Source organism: Gobio gobio (genome assembly GCF_949357685.1).
Source record: "Gobio gobio genome assembly, chromosome: 2".
In the NCBI taxonomy this organism is placed as follows: domain Eukaryota; kingdom Metazoa; phylum Chordata; class Actinopteri; order Cypriniformes; family Gobionidae; genus Gobio; species Gobio gobio.
In genome coordinates, this window is record NC_137098.1 from 5,130,432 (window position 1) to 5,150,192 (window position 19,761).

Below are 19,761 nucleotides of genomic sequence, written 5' to 3' on the forward strand. Positions count from 1 at the left end.
CTGTGGCTCAACCAAGGGTCGTTTGTTCTGAGTTGTAGTCGACCGATATATTGCCAAGGCTGATATATCGGCCAATATTTTACTATTTTTAAATCACAGCAACAGGCGATAACTTTTTTTGTTTGGCCAATGTGACTTTTGACCGCTCTGTGCTCCCATTCTCCGTCTTTATTAGTCATGGTCTCCTGGTCTCATGGTCTCAACTGTTAAACAGTTTTGTCTAATACCTTACTGGATAGAACTGTTAAAGGGTACAAAACACACACAGTTTCTGCCAATCTCATGTTAATCTTGAGTACCTATAGAGTATTATCGCATCCTTCATATCTCCCAAGAGTCTTTAGTTTTATCATATTTATAAAAGACAGATACGCTGTACTGATTTTTTCTGAAAAGAGTGGAACTCGTGGAGTGGGCGGAGCTGAAGAATCACGAGCACACACACACATACACACACACACACACACACACACACACACACACACACACACACACACACACACACACAATACATCATGACATTATCTCTGGATAACTTTCGATTCACTATACGCTGGTGTTGTTCACATTATATGCGCGCCGATTGCCAACAAAACACACACATTTGATGCAGTTTCAGTCACCATTACCGTTTCCACTCATTACCGGGAACAAACACACACACCTGCAGAACTCTGGAAACACAAACTGCATGCACTGTTCCCTTAACACTGGGTTATTTGGGAAGCTGAACAAGGTTATCTTTCCCTCACAACCAGAAACACACTTCTTTTAGTGACATTGTTGATTTTGTTATCTAAATGCCGGCAAAGCTTGTTGATGGGCACGTTCTTGCTCTCGCTCTGGTTGATGTGTGTGTGTGTGTGTGTGTGTGTGTGTGTGTGTGTGCTCATCTGGGAGAAATGCCCATACAAGGAATCCCGCCCTTTATGATGTCATACAGGGCCATACTCGATAAAAACTTTTCGAAACTTTGTTTGAATCCTGAAGGAGTGTATTTGGCACAGAAATACTCCGTCATGCGTCCAACTAATTTTTTTAAATTTCGTCCATGTTTAGCATGAGAATCAACTCTTTAACAGTGTAAATAAATCAGATTTCATGAAATGGCATTAGCCCCCCCTTTAAACAAAGAAAGTAAACCGTATACGTAAAAGTATTATAGCGTTTGCTTCTATATTATTAGTAACAGAAAGGCAAAAAAATACTTTCTCTTTTACTGTCAGCATTCAGCAAATATGTATTTATATCATTTTAAACAATTGTTTGAATATCTAATCAACATTTAATTTCACAAACTTCGCAGACTTAGTCGAATCCAGCTGTCAGATCTCGCATGATCGCGTGTTACTCTGCGCATGTCCGTGTGAATTGAATGCGAACAGAAGAGTTCATCTTCACTGGAGTCACACAATCGACAAACCTTGATCTAAACTATGCTGCGCAATATTCAGTTGCTCACTATGTCGTTTTCGCTGTTGTAAGAATTAGTGTTACCTTGTCTTTATTTGAAAAAATATGATTCCCAATGTGCACAAACCTACCATATCAGCCCTGTTGATTACAGTGTTTACTTCCTTTTTTTCCCAACTATTTCTTTATTTTAAAAATACTGTAATAAGATTACAGAATCAAGACCTTGCCATCTAAAGTACGTCTGTTAATTCAAATAAATATTAAGTACATATCAGCTTTATATCGGCCACCCTGCTCTATAAAGCCTTGTTTATACTCTACGCGTCCGCACGGCAAAAATTACGTCATCTGAGATGACGGAATTTTTGCGTGGCGGTGTGCAGCGCATTTTTTTTTTACTTTTCGCACAGCTCCCCATCCGAAGATACACGAGTTCTAGGCGAATCTAGCATGACATCTCATCACACCGGCACACAGTTTGCACGTACAAATTAGTTGCTTATATTTACAAAATGAGCCTACAAAAGCATAAATAAGCCCTTTTGATGAAAATAAAGATCCATGTTTAATTAAAAAAATATTCACGAATCTAAATTAAAATGTTGAATGAAATTAGGAAATGTTTAAGAGATTGTTAACTTAGTTGTATACATGTGTACATATATTTTGTTCTCAAGTCACAAGTAATAATCTCAAGGTTTACTGAGTTTTACAGTTTTGTGAGTTTTTGGTGAATTGTAGCCTACTAAAATAAATATCATCACCTGTGTACATTCTTCTACTTCTTCTCGACACGGTTTCCTGATGGTTTATAGAACAATTACTCTGTCGTTTCAAAGAATAGCACAACGGCGAGTCGAGTATAAACGCCTCGTCCGTTTGGGGAGGACCCGGTGCAGTGTGAAAGCAGGCCAAAGTATAAACAAGGCTTAAGATATTGGCATCAACCATCAAGTTCAAGTTCAATTTTATTTGTATAGCACATTTCCAACAGCCCCCAGTTGTGCTTTACAGAAGAGCAAGAATATCACACATACAAAAAAACTAAATAAACCACATAAAAATATAAAAAACACCTATAGAAAAGTTTAACATATCACCGTAATCAGTACACTAAGGAAAATAAAAAAGTTTTTAGCAGGGACTTGAAAATAGACATGGAAGGGGCCAGCCTAATCTCTAAAGCAAATGCACGCTCACCTCTACGTTTTAGTCTAGCGCGTGGAACGACCAACAAAGCCTGATCACAAGAACGGAGGCTTCTGGGTGGAGTATAAGAGTGATGGAGTTCAGATAAATAGACAGGAGCTTTGTTATGTAGGGATTTATACACGAAGAGGAGAATTTTGAAGTCTATTCTCTGACAAATCGGCCACCAGTGAAGGGATCTAAGAATCGGAGTGATGTGATCATGTTTACGACACTTTGAAAGCAGTCTGGCAGCAGCATTTTGGACAAGCTAAAGTTGCTCAATTTGAGATTTAGATGTACCGCAATATAGGGAATTACAGTAATCTAAACGCGACGTAACAAACGCATGAACAGCCATTTCGAGAGTTTTTGGGGAGAGAAAGTTTTTAATTTTTTGACAGTAGACGAAGCTGATAAAAACTGGATCCAACAACAGAGGAGATATGTCAAATTTTAAAAGCTGGTCATAAATAATACCTAGGTCACCCGTGTCGATCTAAAAGCGGATAAACTTTCTAGCTCAGGGCTTATACACTGAGAGTTTTCATTTGGATTTTCATCAAATAAATATCGGTCGACCACTAGTTCTGAGTGTCTCATAATCAAACCTCATGAGGTCAAACAATTAATAATTGTTGCAGTTGTGATGAATAGTGACCTAAATTTTGGTCTTTTTTTTCCCCTCTTCTTTTTGGAGCTTGACAGCCTCATGAACTGATGAAAACCTCATTCATTGATCAAAACTTACTTTACACAATATTGAAAAAGAGCGAATTTTGTGAATCACAAAAGAGAGATAACACATCCTTTATATCAGCCAACTAATCGGACTGTCCAATTGGTGTGTTAATCAGTATCATCGATGTGTAATATCTCAGAAAGCTGTTTGTTCTTCTCGTCTGGTTTATTCACCGTTACCCGTCGTGAAGCTGGAATGCTGCTCAGGCATTTCACACTACAGCTCCCCGATGCTCTTTGACTTGCAGCTTGTTTTGTTTTTTGAAAAGGCTGCTGAGCTTTTTATGTTCCATTGAGGGTTGGTCTTATGCTAGTGAAGTACATCTGAAAATGCTGAAATAGAGCATGAAAGCAGTGATCCTGACAGCCTGCCTTTTTCTCCTATTCCCTCTCTCTTTGAAGGACCTCTTCCTTAGTGCTTCTCCTGTGTCAGGGCGTCCGTGCCAATGAAGCCTTTTTATTTGGCCGAGATTGAGTGCAGCCAAGCGGGCCGGCCCTATTACCACTGCGCCACAGTGCAGGAGATTGCCTGCCTCTGTCATCTAATTGCGGACATCAGCTGAAAGGCTGTTTCTCTGCAGTGGTGAGCAGACAGCCAGTCTCAGATTCATTGCTCCATTGGCTAGTTAAAGCACCAGGCTGTCTTTGTTTGGGGACATGGGGAGGCTTATAAGCTATGGTCTGTTCACTAATCTTATAATGTTCCCTGGCAAGGGCTGCTCACCCTTTGCTGCCCTCCTCTGCACTGGACAATATGAATCTCTCATCACAGTGCTTTAAGCTGGGACACACTGGCAGAATCCCAGCCTGGAGAGGAAAAAACGTCTTTCCACTTATCTGGCACTCTGTCAGCAGATAGTTGTGGCTGCGCACACATTTTGCACTCCGCTGGCGTAGTGTTTTGGAATACATGCGGACATGGTGTGAGCTGTCTGAAATGCTCTTCGGTGAAGGGCTTTTGCATCATGCTTGATATTTGGCTGGTTAAATTCAATTTGAGCTCAGTCGACAGCATCGTGGCAGTCTGTCAGTTACCGCAAGAAGGTAATATTGACTCATTCCTCGATGTTTAAAAACAGAGAGAACATTTGTGTGCACTAATCCTTACAGTGGAGGCTTAGCGGCCAATCAGCCATAACCAAAAAGGCTTAAAAATATCTACTATCGCACTGTTTTGAATAAATAACCATAACACTTTACCAAAATGAAAACTCTGTCATTGTTTATTCACCATTGTGGCGCTCCTAAACCGTCCGACTGATACACAAAATAAGTTTCTACTAGTCACTCTTTTCATTGAATAACAATGAGGATTGGTTGTCTGACTATCATCAGACCAAGCTCAATCTTTTAAGACATTAGTCTGGGGAGTCTGCTCTGTATTTTCTACTGCACAAGAGGCGTGATCAACGGGCATAGTTCAAATGACTATGTACGTTAATTACAGAACGTTCAAAATAAAAAAAAACGTAAATTAGGCTTTTACCAAAGCCGGTCGGTAGTAAGGCAAACTTACCTTTACCTTACCTTTTGTAGGAATTGTTCCAGGGCAAGTTTCTGTTCCATTTTCAAAGAAAACTTTCCTTTGAAATCTTTTTAAAAAGCAGGGATAACGGCATCAATGGGTTGCTGCGCCTCGGTGGCCGCCATGTTGAATGTAAACAAAAAGCAGCTCGCCAGCGCTTTTCTATCGTCATCATGTTAAAGGGTTTGAGTTTGTTGCCTAGCACTATCCGCAAGAGTCGTCTAAGCTTGAAATGCTCCTATTTCATTGCGTCAGGGGTTACTCTTTCGCCGTAAAGTCGACTTGTCGGCTAGTTCATTTAGTCAATAAAGTTTTAAATATGGACATTTTTCTTACACAAGCTTCAGAAGGCCTTTTTTAACTCCCTGGAGCCGCCGTGGAGCAGTTTTATGATGGATAGATGCACTTTTATGGAAAAACGAGACAACAATTCCCTGCCATTATAAAGCTTGGATTAGCCAGGACATTTTTAATATAACCCCTGATTTTACTCGTCTGAAAGAAGAATGTCATATACACCTAGGATGACTTGAGGGTGAGTAAATCATGGGCTAATTTTCATTTTTGGGTGAACTTACCCTTTAAACCCGCCAATAGCGCAGCATGTGGATAAGCCAGTTTGCAATTGGTCCCCACAGATTTGTAACAGGATAGAAAAATGTACAGGTTTCTGAGCTGCAGGGCGAAATCAAATCACTAGCAGATCGGGCTGGGTTTACCCAGTCTAGGGGATTGGAGCTTTCTGGCTTGAAAACGGGTGAAAAAAGGCATTATAATAGTATCATAATAGTACCCGACATGAATTGTGCACTATGCTCCAAGTCTTCTGAAGCTGCAATAGCTTTGTGTGATGAACAGACATTTTTCTCTGACAATTTTCCAATCCAGTGAGCTGTTTATCACGGCATCCGGATATTCTAGTCAGAGAGTTGAAAAACCAGAGAAATATATCTGTCAGATTTGTTAATGAATCATTCATGCTGTTATCATGAACCAGATTAACCCATTAAACCGACTTCCTTTCTGTTCCTGACACAAAGCTATCCTATAGCATCAGAAGGCTAATATTGGCTTGTGATTATAGTACTCTGACTCGCATAGGATGGTGAATGATGACAGAATTGTCATTTTTGGGTTGCTGTAACTGTTGGGTCATGTTGTAATTGCAAATATAAATATAGCTATAATTATATATAATTATAATTATCGGGGACCAAGCACAAAGAAGACGATAAGTCATGCCAACATGGCTGGGAGCATCAGACCAACTGCAACAACAAGCAATTAGAAAAGACATTTTAAGAGGATTTTAGACAAAATGGTTGAAAAATCATAAATAAAACAAACTGATATGCTCAGAGTAAGGTGAAAATGACACATACAAAGTTTTGTGTCAATATAATACATGTTGCTGCACTATGAAAATCGACACAAAATCCATAACTTTTTGTTGGCACAGTCTGAATATGATACGATTACATTTTGGTGAAAATCGGTCTAGGAGGAGTTTGAAAAAGTAGATTTTCAAAGAAAATCAAAATGGCGGACAGGAGGTTTGGCTGACTATGGCAAAATTGGTATCTACGGTATCTAATACGCTAATTTAATCAAAAGTTATTAGCATTTTTGGAAATTTCATTATAACTTTTGACCACAAGGTGACGCTGCCTCAAATCTGTTAGGGCACGGTAATGAAGACACATACTTAGCTTCGTAATGATACGCCAATGCGTTCGTAAAATATACCATCTTATGACAAAATTCAAAATGGTCGACACAAAATGGAGGATATGGGAAAATTGGATAACGTTAGACTCGGCATGCTCCAAAAGAGCAATTTTTCATATCTCCTGACCACTAGGTGGCCAAAACTGTGCACACACCAAGTTTGGTCAGAATTTGCTAAAGCGTTAACGAGATATAGCCTCACGTTAATTTGATCTTCGTCAAATTCGTTTACGTGTTATTCGAGAACAGTTGGATGAATCGATTTGAATTCCGCAACTTTTGGTCAGCATGGTCTGTCACGTGACGGGTCAAAAGAAGCAAGGACTGAAGTGCAGGAGAATGTGGGCTTCATTGATAACAAAAATAAACAAAATCTACCCACGAGGGGGAAAACCAGAACATACCACACACAAGGAACCAGGAAACATGAAGTAAGGACGGGAATCAATGACAACGAACCAACACAGGACTGCAAACACAAGGAGACTAAATAGGGAGCAAACAAGGCAATAATTCAGGGGAGGACAGGTGGGGAAAATCGACCAATTATCAGGTAACAAGAGGGGCGGGGTCAAGACAATAGACATGATAGCACAGGGCACAAAGAAACACATGACAAGCCATGTGCTCACACAAAACATGACAGTATAGCAGTTTCAGGGCTCTGTCACAAACCCAAAAGCAAAACTAGACCGAAATGAAGATGATCTGGTTAAATTTTCATGAAAATAGGAGTAATGGCCTATAGGAGGAGTTCAAAAAAGTAGTTTCTTTCAGAAAATTCAAAATGGCGGAACATTTTTCATGACGGAAAATGATGTAATAGGGTGTAATCGAATCACTGTGGAATCCCAGGAAAATGTATTTTATTTCTAGCACTTATAATTGAAAAGTTATTACCATAAACGTAAGTTCAACTTTGGACAGTTGGTGGCGCTAGAGGGATTGAGTAAGAGACTCCACATTTGCTCTAGTGACTTTTGTAGACGGCCCTCTATATGTGTGCCACTTCCAGAGCGAAAAAGAAGAATAGGAAGGACGCCAACGATTACAAGAGGTGCCTACGCAACGTCCATGCTTGGTCCCTAATGACTGTTTCCACCCAAAACAAGTTTCCCCAACTCTGTCACCATTTGCCATATTTCAGCTGATAATCCTGCCACAAACTCATGCAATTGGCTGGTTTACATTACGTTCATCCCCTAAAACAGTGGACAACAGCTCAAACATTTTACTGAACAATAAAAATGCATGCTTCACACCTAATGCTGCGTTCACACCAAACACGAATAGAGCGTCTGGCGCGAGTGATTTCAATGTTAAGTCAATGGAAAGGCGCGTATGGAGGTCTCGCGGCGCGAAGGAAGCGAATTCGCGTCTGACGCCCGAGTTGAAAATTTTGAACTTTGGCGTCAATTCGCGCCGTGTTAACCAATCAGGAGCCTGCTTGCTGCTGTCACGTGGTAAAGTGACGTGTATGAGAAACCCTGCATAAATTAAAAATAGTACTATTGTGTCACAAAATGTAGTTTTAAGACTTTTTCAGGTGGGAATGTAGTTGTTTAAAGCTCAAATCTGTGGTTTATTTATAAAGAGAGCGCCTATTAAAAAAAAATAATCTTGTGTTTTTGGAGTTGTGAGATCCAGGCGATCACCGGGCAATCGCTGCTCATAACCCCGGCGAAGGCAGCCGTTCCTCGGCCAGTCCTTCTGACGTCTGCCGCTGGCTCTGATGTCCTGTAGTGGTTCGTTTTGTGTAGATCTAACGGCCGATCTTTGCTCTCATGAATCTATAATTTGTTGTCTGCCAAATCGTTTTGACTGAGGGCAAAGAGAAGTTTCATAACTTTATATTTTAAGGATATTTAAATATACATGTAGTGAAGATAATGTAGGAGTTGCCTGGACCACATTTGTGTGGCTATTAATGTTAAATATATATGTTTAATGAAAATGAAAAGAGGCAGAGTGGTGTTTTATGACATATTTCTCCTGGAGTGCCTTGAACGCGCGTCAATTTCGCTTCAAACGCTCGATTTCTACACGCGTCCAATTCTCTGCAGACGCGCGAATGCATTCAAAATGTTTGCGCGTGAAACTAGACGCGGTAGACACGATTTTGACGCTCAATTCGCGTTTGGTGTGAACGCAGCATTAGACTTCCACAATTGAAATGTGCATTATCTGATCTTCATTACAAACTGATGAACAGAGCAATCCGACACTTCTTTTCTGTATTAATGGGCGGCATATGCCTTCAATATAGCTTTAGTTATATTTATTCCTAAATATTGGTTTAATGACTGGTGTTTAGATTGTATCTTATCTCAGCGAGACAGCGTTTGAATGCAAGCCCTTGTTCTGTAGATGGATATGAATTTGACATGCCTTTTCAATTAGTCAGGTATTGAAACTGTCACGCGGGGGAAGGGAGAGCTGGCCGGTGCAGTTCAGCAGCATTAAATCCTAATTAGCCATGGAAGGATGAAAGGAAAACGTTTGTTTGAGTTCATTCTTTGATCAAGATTAGATTCTGAACATTAGCCATATATATTTCCCCCTTCATTGTGTGTGCATAGGCTTCTTTATGTTTCGCCCGTTGGCTTGAATTTGAGATTAGTTCCTTTATATCAAACAAATTCCTTCTTCTCTTGCATTTATTCACTGTTTAATTTGAGGCTTTATGAAGGTTGTCTAACAAATAAGACGACCGAGGCAGCGTATTCAAGGAAGCTATTAAGGAATAGTGCTGTTATTCTTTTGTTCAGTAATCCTCCCACCGGCCCATCATGCAATCTGTCATCCTTTTAAAATGAGTCTTAGCCCACACGCTTAAATCTTTGAACTCTCAGTTCTATCCTCCATTAAAATTATTTTTAAAACATGTTTTTTGTGAGACTTTTTGTCAGACTATTGAAGGTATTTACTTTGATAATACATGTTCCAGGTCTTATTGTGCAAGAAAAAATTGTGCATGGATTTTAATATCAAGTGTAATAACTAGGGCTGCACAATATATCGAAATTAAAATGAAATATCGCAAATTTACATACCGCAAGGGCACGCAATATCTGAATTATTTAAATAGGCTACTTCAACATTGTGATAAGTGTACGTTTTAGGTTGATGCATATAGCAGAGAATAGACTGGGTACACGTTACTTGCTTGATGTTAAAAAGAGTATATCAAGCACTTCCCTTGTTTGATTTTCTCATGCATGTTTCTTTATCACTCTAACGTGTCAATATATCTTTAAGTAGTGTTGAGCTATGTGCATTTATTAACATCCCTCCATCACATTACATTATAACAAAATATCTACTACTACTTTCTGTTATTGCTGATGTCATTTGGGCCATGCAGACTATTGGGTAATGTTAATTAATAGCCAAACAGATACTTATTCTAATTGCAAACTATTTAAATTAGCCAATTCTCACTCGGCCCTGCTTTATTCTGATGTGGAGAACCCTGTTTTCACAACTCAATCACTTTCACGGAGATGTTTTGTCCTTCATTGAATATTTCGTTTTTATCTAGAAGTGTTAAATGTATAAATAAAATGGCTTGAGCTGTTTTATAGTTCTGCTGTATTTTGAAACAACAACTAGTTGAACTAGCGGCTAGTTGCACCACAAGCTATGGTGAAATATCTTGTTCCATTGAAGCTAGATCATAATTGTTTCATAAAGTGTAAATATTAAAAATAGTCAGCTGGTTGTGTGCATTCTAATTAGTTTTAATACATTATTTAGCAAACAAAGAAATGAGGCACAGCATTAAATTATAATGTGAGACAGCTGCACTAATCAATAAAATAAATAAAATATCTACATGAAGCTACATGATTACAAAATGAGCTCTCTAATGAGAGATGTAGTTAAACAAACAGCTTTTGCTACGTGTTGAGACGCTAGAGATCAGTGTATCCACATTTACTGTATCTAGTCAAATAAACCATGGACATTTTGCAGCAACAACACTGAAACCTTTTTATGATCAGTGTCAGATATTTTTAGACACCAAAATGGAGTCCCAAAATATCATTTTTATATATATATATAGTTTTTTTTTTCTTGTGCAGTTTTGTTCATGGGTTTCTGATGATGAGAGGAAACGCTAGCCCCGTTTACATGCAAGTTTTTTGTCATTCCGATTGAAGGATTCTGTGTTGTTTTGGTGTTGTTTCATGTTTTAGTTTATCATATTCTGTCATGCACTTCCTGGTCTTGTCATGTGATTCCCTTGCCCTCATGTGATCCTGCCATGTGTTCTTGTGTTCTGTCATTGGTTCATTGTTCACAGGTGTCCCTTGTCCAGTCATTAGGCGTCCCAATTCGCATACTATCCGTACTAAATAGTATTCGAAAAAAGAATTAGTAAGTCCCAAATCGTAGTATGTTGAAAAAGAGTATTCCAAAGATTCCCGGATGGTTTACTATTTCCGGTCAGAATCTGAAGTGCGGATCGACGCACACTCTAAAGGCTGATATTGCCCACAACCCATTACGAGATGGACGAGGATTCGATTAGAACTACAAACACGGATTAAAAGTGTTAAAAAACTACAAACATGACGTTTATGCGAGTCTGACGGTTAAGTAGAGAGGGTTAGAGAAAGGGGTTTGAGTGAGCAATTATCAGTATTTAACCTGATATTTCAATATTATCCACATTATATTTCACCTGCAGCAGCATTGAGAACTTTTGTAATGATACGTTTGGCCATTAACTTATTTAACTATATTTAAACTGCAAACACATGAGGAGAGTCTCTGCATTAAAGACCCACGAATGGCAGATCAACATGCGTCTACATTTCTCTCCGATACGGTAGGAAGTTAAACTGAATGTGGAGGATTTGACCTGTGACTATGATTGACAGGGCAGTTTAAATGGTGATGGGATGCACGTAACTAAGCAACAGAGTCCGTTATAGATGACGGAGTAGTAAAGCTTGCATACTCTTCTGCTACACACTCAAAAGTATGAGAGCATGAGAGGCAGAAACCACTCGTCATCGTCTTTAACTTGGGAAATGGATTTCAAATTTTTCTCTTTATTTTAAAAAGCATTTTTTTTGTGTTATTTTTAATGATTTGGAATGGTGCAATATTTATGTTCAGCAATATTTTTAGTAAAGTGAAGTGAATTTGCTGTTATTCACATCTTCACAGTGACACAGACACTGAGGGTTTGAATATTGAGTTTTAATATTGAGGAATAAAACAGTTTACAGTGGTTCTGCTATACAGTATGGCAGCTCATCGTGTGTCTCTGTTATTAGATCAGACACACTATTTTCTGCATGAGGTTAGACGTGTTCAGAAGGGGACCAGTGGGTCACCGGCTTTACTGTACTGGGCAACTTTTACAGTCAGTTCCCCGGTTTGAAATATTACAATCGCATGAACACGCTCATCTCCTCCGATGTTCACCTGAGAGAGAGAGAGAGAGAGAGAGAGAGAGAGAGAGAGAGAGAGAGAGAGAGAGAGATCCACGTGGATTTATAAGTGATCAGTTGTGATATTGGTATACCTCAGGAATCAATTTTAGGGCCCCTGTTGTTTAGCATATACATAAATGATCCCACTGTATGCAATGAGTCTAAGATTCAAATGTATGCTCAAATGTATGATTCAAAATTCAAATGTATGATTCAAATGACGATACTGTCATTTATGTACATGCTCTGACCAAACAGAAAGCTGGATGTAAGCTCCCGGAAGTGATGGCCGATGTCACACAGTGGCTTAGTAATTCCTGTCTTCATTTAAACATAAAGAAAACTACATGTATGTTTTTCACGAAGAGGTCAACAGAAAATCTTACACCCAATATTTATATTGCAGGGGACCTGCTGTCAACGGTATCTGACTTTAAAGCTACACTGTGTGATATTTTCCTCCATCTAGTGGTGAAAAGGTATATGACCATCCAGTGAATATTAGTTTCTCTTCCTCTCAATTCTGATTTCGTTTTAACTCCTACGGTGGCCGATTTAGTCCAAGATTAACATGGCTTCCAGTTCGACCTCGTCCACATTCGACACGGTGCCATCGAGTGTTAAAACGCCAAAGGCGAAGCTTGAATTTACGGGTATGTCCCTCTTTGGCTAATGTACTTTCAAGATGGAGGGGCAACATGGCGACCCGCATTCAAACCCCTCACCCATATGTATTTTCAATGGCATATTATAAACTTACGAGAATACTTTATTACTTGAAAGAAGTAAATATACATTAATGAGCACATATATTTTTGAAAGAACTGTGTTTTTAGCTAAGAATAGACTAAAAAAGTTACACAGTGTAGCTTTAAATATTTAGGTATGATAATTTATTCTAATTAAAAAAATGAATTAAAATGTAATAAACACAGTAAAGTTCAACTTGTTAAATTTCCATTATATTAGAAATTGTCTAATTACTAAGGCAGCTACAATATATTTTAATATCATGGTCATGATCATGCCATATCGGTCATATTGTTTGACTAGCTGTTTGACTAACACTCAAACCTGTGCAGCTACTTTACCATCAAGCTTCAGAGGTGCTTGATAGGAAGCCAAATACCGATCACCATTGTTACTGCCTAAAAAACATAATTTAATGTCCTGGGACAATCTCATCAAATTTACAGATGCTTGTCTGGTCTATAAAATTTGACATGGCTTACAGGGCCATTTCATTTCAGCCTTTCAGAGAGGGCGGGAAAATTACTGACACATCGCACCCGTTCAGGACACATATTAGAAACGTTCAAATGGTGCCTTTGAAGAGTTTCAGTGATGAATTCACAAGCTCAAACCCTATAAAATAAATAAAAAACATTAATTTACCTTGATCAAATAGTATGTTGCATCATCCTCAACCTTACTCCTATAGGTAAAAGGAATGTAAATCCTTAAAGCGGTTTTCAAAATCACCTCTATGCTTTTCTTCACCTGAATAAACAAATGCACATTTTATTTTTAATATTATATATAAATTAGGGCTGTCAAAAGATTAATCGCGATTAATCGCATCCAAAATAAAAGTTTGTGTTTACATAATATATGTGTGTGTATTATTTATATATAAATACACACACATTCATGTATATATTTAAGAAATATTTGCATGTATATACTGTATATACATTTATATAATCTATAATATATATAAATATAAATGTTTTATATATAAAAATAGTATTTTTTTCTTAAAAATATACATGCTTGTGTGTGTATTTATATATAAATAATACACACACATATATTATGTAAACACAAACTTTTATTTTGGATGCGATTAATCTTTTGACAGCCCTAATATAAATATCATTCATATCATTATGTTAAAAAGATTGAGTGTATTTGTCTCCAGGGAGTTGCATCTATCATTTAGATATCAGAAAACTCATTTTAAACTCTTTTAAAAATGACAAATCATTTCCTCCAACACATTTTACAGCACCTCATTGTACTAGGCCGTGTTTTAACAAAAACTGCATTTACTACATGAGTGATTTTCTGCCTCCTACCTTATAGCAGATCCCATTAATATATGGAGTGGCAGGGTTCTCTGGGCTCCATGGTTGTGACATTGCTGCAGTGCTGGTGATGAAAAGCCTGGATGAAATCAACTGTATTGTCAGGTCTCTCAGATTGATTCTGATCCACTATTTATGCTCCCAGAATAGCATGACATGAGTGGTCATTGTTGTTCCATGTACTCACATTAAAGGGGCTGAATAAATGTGTAGTGGACAGCACATTCCAGGGTCCAGTTTAGGACCGTGCCCCTCTCTGCCAGTAACAGCGGACAAAAGTTTGATACATTTTGATTAAATTTTGGTGGACTAACACCAACAAACTGTCCAACACCATCAGATAAAGATGCTAGGACAACAGCCAGACACCTCTTATACCCCTTTTCCATCAGAATGAACCGGGTGCTAGTTCAGAGTAGGGCTGTCATTTTTGAGAAAAATCTCATTCGAACAGATATCAAATATCAAGCAATGTATTCGAATATCTACGAGCGCCGCCCCCAACCGGAAAAAAACGGGGGAAAAAACACAACAACAACAACACCGTAACAGAGATTCAATCACAAATTTATTAACAGTCTGATAGTCATAAACAGGACTTAAAGGAACACTCCACTTTTTTTGAAAATAGGCTCATTTTACAAGTCCCCCAGAGTTAAATAGTTGAGTTTTACCGTTTTTGAATCCATTCAGCCGATATTTGTATCTGGCGGTAGCACTTTTAGCATAGCTTAGCATACATCATTGATTCTGATCGGGCCTTTAGCATCTCAGTCAAAAAATGGCCAAAGACACTTTCAACATTTTTCCTATTTAAAAACTTGACTCTTCTACAGTTACATCGTGTGCTAAGACCAACTGAAAATGAAAAAATGCGATTTTCTACACCTATATGGCCAGGAACTGCTTTCTCATTCCTGCGTAATAGTCGCGGATCTTCGCGGCCGTACCATGGCTGCAGCGACGCAATGATATTACAGCGCCCCCAGCTAGGTAACTTTCAATGTGACCGGCACTAAGTTGGTGTAGTTGCAGAGAAAGTTTCAGGCTTGCAGCCGACAAATTGTGTTGTGGATTTAGCTGTGTGATTAGCCATTGTTGTGTGTGTTGTAAAGGGCTGTGATAGTAAGTCGAAGGTGTAACTACCACCATGTTTCACAGAATACCAACCAATCATTGCGCCGCTGCAGCCATGGTACGGCCGCGAAGATCCGCGACTATTACGCAGGAATGAGAAAGTAGTTCCTAGTCATATAGGTGAAGAAAATCACAACTTTTAATTTTCAGTTTTTCGTTGCGGCTGATGTGAATGGTTTTGACGCGAACTATTTGCACAAGAAATATTCGCTTTTTCCGCTTCGCTTTTCCGTTATGCGTCCAGTGTGAAAGGGCCTTTACTTTCTAGCCCAGCAATGTTTTGGTGCTACTTAAGAACCACTTTTCCTGGCTCGGAGCTGGTGCTTTGGGTGTGGAAACACAAAGAACCGATTTGAAACTAGGCTCTGGCTCCAAACTAGCACCAGCACCAGCTGGTACCAAGCCCAGGAAGGACAGGACTTCTCATTGGTCCACATGCAGTTTCTGCCCTTCACCCATCTAAAAACTAATCCCTAATGTCCTGGTCTGTGACTGCCATAACAATTGACCTCTTGCTAACTCGAACAAACAAACAAAGTTGCTAACTGTCTTACAATGACAGCTGTCAGTGTGAAAACCTTGTCCCAAGATGTTGTTGATCAATTTTGGACACAGAAGGACCACCTCTTGTCGAGAAGCATTCACGTGGGACTTAAATATGCCATGGAGGGATATATAAAATATTGAAAAAATAAATATGGTTGGAGATTAATTTGGAAGCGAGGGTTTACAGATCACAATGCGTGAGAAGCCTCATGTTACGGTCGTCACAATCGCAGATGACAACATCCAGGATCAACACTATTCATGTACCGCTGGGTAAAATTCAATTTACATTTATCCAGTTTAATATGGAGGCACTGAAATATAGACCTTCGTTTATATGTTTTTGAACAGTATATGGCGTGAAAACAGTTAACTATTTAGGTTTGTACGTTAGCATGGACTCACTACCTTTAATTGTAACTTAATGAGAGTATGACAACCAGGAATCAGTGTAACAGTACCCCAGGAACCAATTTAATGCAGTTGTTGAACTTTTTTTGACGAGAAACAGAGAGAAATGTCCTCTCCAGCACAATGTTCCCCGTTGCCATGGCAACTCTCAACGGCCACCAGGACTTACACAGTTTTATAAAAGCTATTTATTATTTGTTGTAAATTGTAAGAATCACCTCAGAAAAATAAATTATTCTGTCAGGCGCAGTTGAAGTAAAAAGTGCCTAGAACAAACGCTGTCAAGATGAGATGGCCATAGCCAGGCTATGTCTGTGTCTGTCATTATTCCAACATTATGTTCATAACTTGTTACGAAATAAAAAGTTTAATTTTTATTTATATGGTAGGGTGACCAAACGTCCTGTTTTCCCAGGACATGTCCTGTTTTCAAGTCCTGTCCTGGCCCTATCCATACAGAGGGGGCATACTTTAAATGTATTGGAAATTTCGAGTATCATTTGAGAATCTCATTGCCGGGCCGAGTGTCCTGGTTTTCGGTAATCATTTTCATTCGGATTGGACTTTTAAACCGATTGCAGTGCTCCATGTAAACGCACCCAATGTTACACAACATGATGGCATCTAGAGAGTTTGGCAGCTTCTATTATTGACAGATGTGTTAATGTAGAGTGGACACATGTCCTTTGACATGATCTACAAAAGGTATATTTGTCCTTTCATTTTTGTAGACTGCAAGGCTACAAGGTTATTAAAATGCTGAAAATATTTAATGTAAGTTATGTATTTCTAAATGTTAGCAAGTCGACTGTGTATGCTTTAATGTTAGTGTAGTCCATGTTTAGAGCCCTTTGAAATCTGCTTTATTTTATCCCAAATTCCATTTCTGGATTCCATTTTAATGGTTAAATTCAATTTTAGTAATCAAAAAGCATGTCTAATTAATTCAAAATCCTGGAACTTATATAATTTAACAACAATTTATTAAAAGTTGAACAAAAATTACATGTTTACGGCCCTATGGAATGTTTTTTATTACTTTTTTTCAAATTCGTTTTTATTACAAAATTCTTTTTCTGTTTTAATGTTTCTAGATTCCATTTTAATGGTTCAATTAAGTGTTAATAATAATAAAAAAACATGCTTAATTGAGTGTCCAAACCGGTAGCGGTCCCATCGTTAGCGCTCTTCGCGCGAAGTTGGGCGCTTGAACATTTTGAGTTTACTCGCTTCATTCGTGCGGGACATTCACTTCACAACAGACGTGAATTCGCCTCATGGGAGGGGCTTCTGCCAGCGGCTCGTCTTGTTGAGAAATGGCTGACATGGGCTGTGTTTACACGTCTTTTTTGTTAAAATCTACTGTTAATGTGTGACAAAACGTAGTTTTAAGACTTTTAAAACTATCTATAATGCAGTTGATAATGTGATAATGGCGATAATGTAGTTGTTTAAAGCTCAAATCTGTGGTTTATTTATAAAAAGAGCGCCTATTTGAACATGTGATCTGGTGTTTTCGGAGTTGTGAGCTCCAGTGGATCAGCGGCGCTCATTAACCCCGGCGAGAGCAGCCTTTCCTCGGCCAGTCCTTCTGCCGTCTGTCTCTGGCTCTGATGTCTCTGTGGCGTCTCCAGCTATTTTTCGTCTTGTGTTGATGTAACGGCCGATCTTTGGTCTCAAGGATCTATAATTTGTTCCCTGGCAAATCGTTTAGGCTGAGGGCAAAGTGAAGTTTCATTACTTTTTTATTTTTAGGCTATTTAACTTGACGTTACCGTTGTAGCCGACTAGCGCTGACTTTGAATTTTTGACTGTATTGTTTGCTTTATTTCATGTGTAGCTTATTATACCTTTTACTTATACTTTTGTATTATTGATCATACATAAACTTGCATTTAACAAAAAGAGACTGGGTTGTGTTTCATGTCATTTAATGTTATCACAGTGATAATCATATGCACACTTGTCTGAACCAGATATTAATATATGATTAATATAAACCAGATGTTCTCCTCATTGTTGTCACTACTAGAGCAAGCTCCTGATTGGTTAACGCGGCACGAATATCCGGCAAAGTTCCGATTTTTCACCTTGGGCATCAAAAGCTCAATTTGCGCTGTCATTCACGCGAATCGCGCCGCAGAATGTCTATTTGCGTCTTTGCATTGACTTAACATGTAAATCACTTGCGCGAATCGCGTCATTCGCGTCCGGTGTGAAATAATTTTGTTAGTAGTAAAGAAAAGTTTTTATTAGTACGTTTTTTAATTTCAGAAATTCTGTGTTGTGTGTTTTCATTTTTCTGGTAATCAAATGAAGGCATGAAACATTAAATAAATGAATCTTTTAATCATATGAAATTAAACAAACTTTTATTTAAATGTTGTTATTATTAGTAGTAGTGTTAGTATTATTGTTACATTGTTTCCGTCACAATTTCTTCAAGTTAAACCAAACTTTTATTTTGACGGTTTGCCTTGAGTTTCTGTGTGTTTATGATATGATAATGATAGATTTTCTCAAATGAAAGTAAAATGCTGATGAAGTGACTCTCAGGGCGGCTCTGGAGACGAAGTTCATGTCCTCATATAGTGAGACGGCATTGTGTGTGTGCGTGCGTGTGTGTGTGTGTAAAATGAAACCGCACCATTCATTCACACAGAGACACGCAGAACAAGCAGGATTCATATTTAAATAGTCGTAAATTATAGTAAATGAAATAGACGCATCGCGGACATCATAGGGCCTACATGCTACTTGTCAACCTTTCATCTGCTGATCTTGAAGGAACATTCATTCATTTCAATCCGATATGTGGGCGTATCACCACATGAGTGTAAGTAAATCTTGCAGGGGCTGAATTTATCCACATCTCCTGCGAGACAACTCAAGTATGCAGAGGGACCTCATATCTGCAGCTCTCTTAAAAGCCCTGATTGTGTCAAGCTCTCTTTGCCGCTTTTAGTGTGGGGGGTGGGCGGGAGGAAATAGTGTTGTGAAAAGCTTGTGCTTCTTGAATGCCGCGATACAATCATACGACTCTCTGATGGTCGGGAGGAAATAAGATGACCTGCGCCTTCCCCCCGACAGATTAGATAGATGTCACCTTTCTTATGAAAGTGCCAGTCAATTTCGCCTCTCATGTGTGCTGCCTATCAATTACGGGGAAGAGAAGCCTTTCAAAGCAGCCGTGCTTTCTGTGCGTGGTAACCAAGTGGCTGAACACAGCTCATTGTTTCCTCTCTCTCTCTCTGTCTCTTTTCAGTATCCCCAGATCAGCGAGGAGTCGACTTCTCCATTTGTCTTCATTTGCTCCAACCCCCAGGAGTTGGTGGTGAAATTTCCCATGAAAGGGAAACACAAGATTTGTAAGTCCTGCCTTCCTCTTTTCATGTGCTAGTCGTTCACCCTTTTCCGCACTCTCACAATTAAACACATGCATAAACCCCACTGAGCAGCAGTTTTAATAAGCATCATATAGGCCACTACACACATTCATTATGCTGCCTCTAAGACATCGCATTCAATAGTCTTT

The 19,761-nt window shown here is 38.7% G+C and overlaps 1 protein-coding gene across 1 annotated transcript in view; it reads left to right on the forward strand.

The window, feature by feature from the left end:
- The window catches only part of trip4 (thyroid hormone receptor interactor 4), a 143,213-nt gene that overhangs the window by 62,787 nt on the left and 60,665 nt on the right, over positions 1–19,761 (forward strand). The window contains exon 12 of the mRNA XM_079806730.1: positions 19,492–19,594. Coding sequence (XP_079662856.1) covers positions 19,492–19,594 — 103 coding nt within the window. The remainder of the gene's footprint in view (positions 1–19,491; positions 19,595–19,761) is intronic.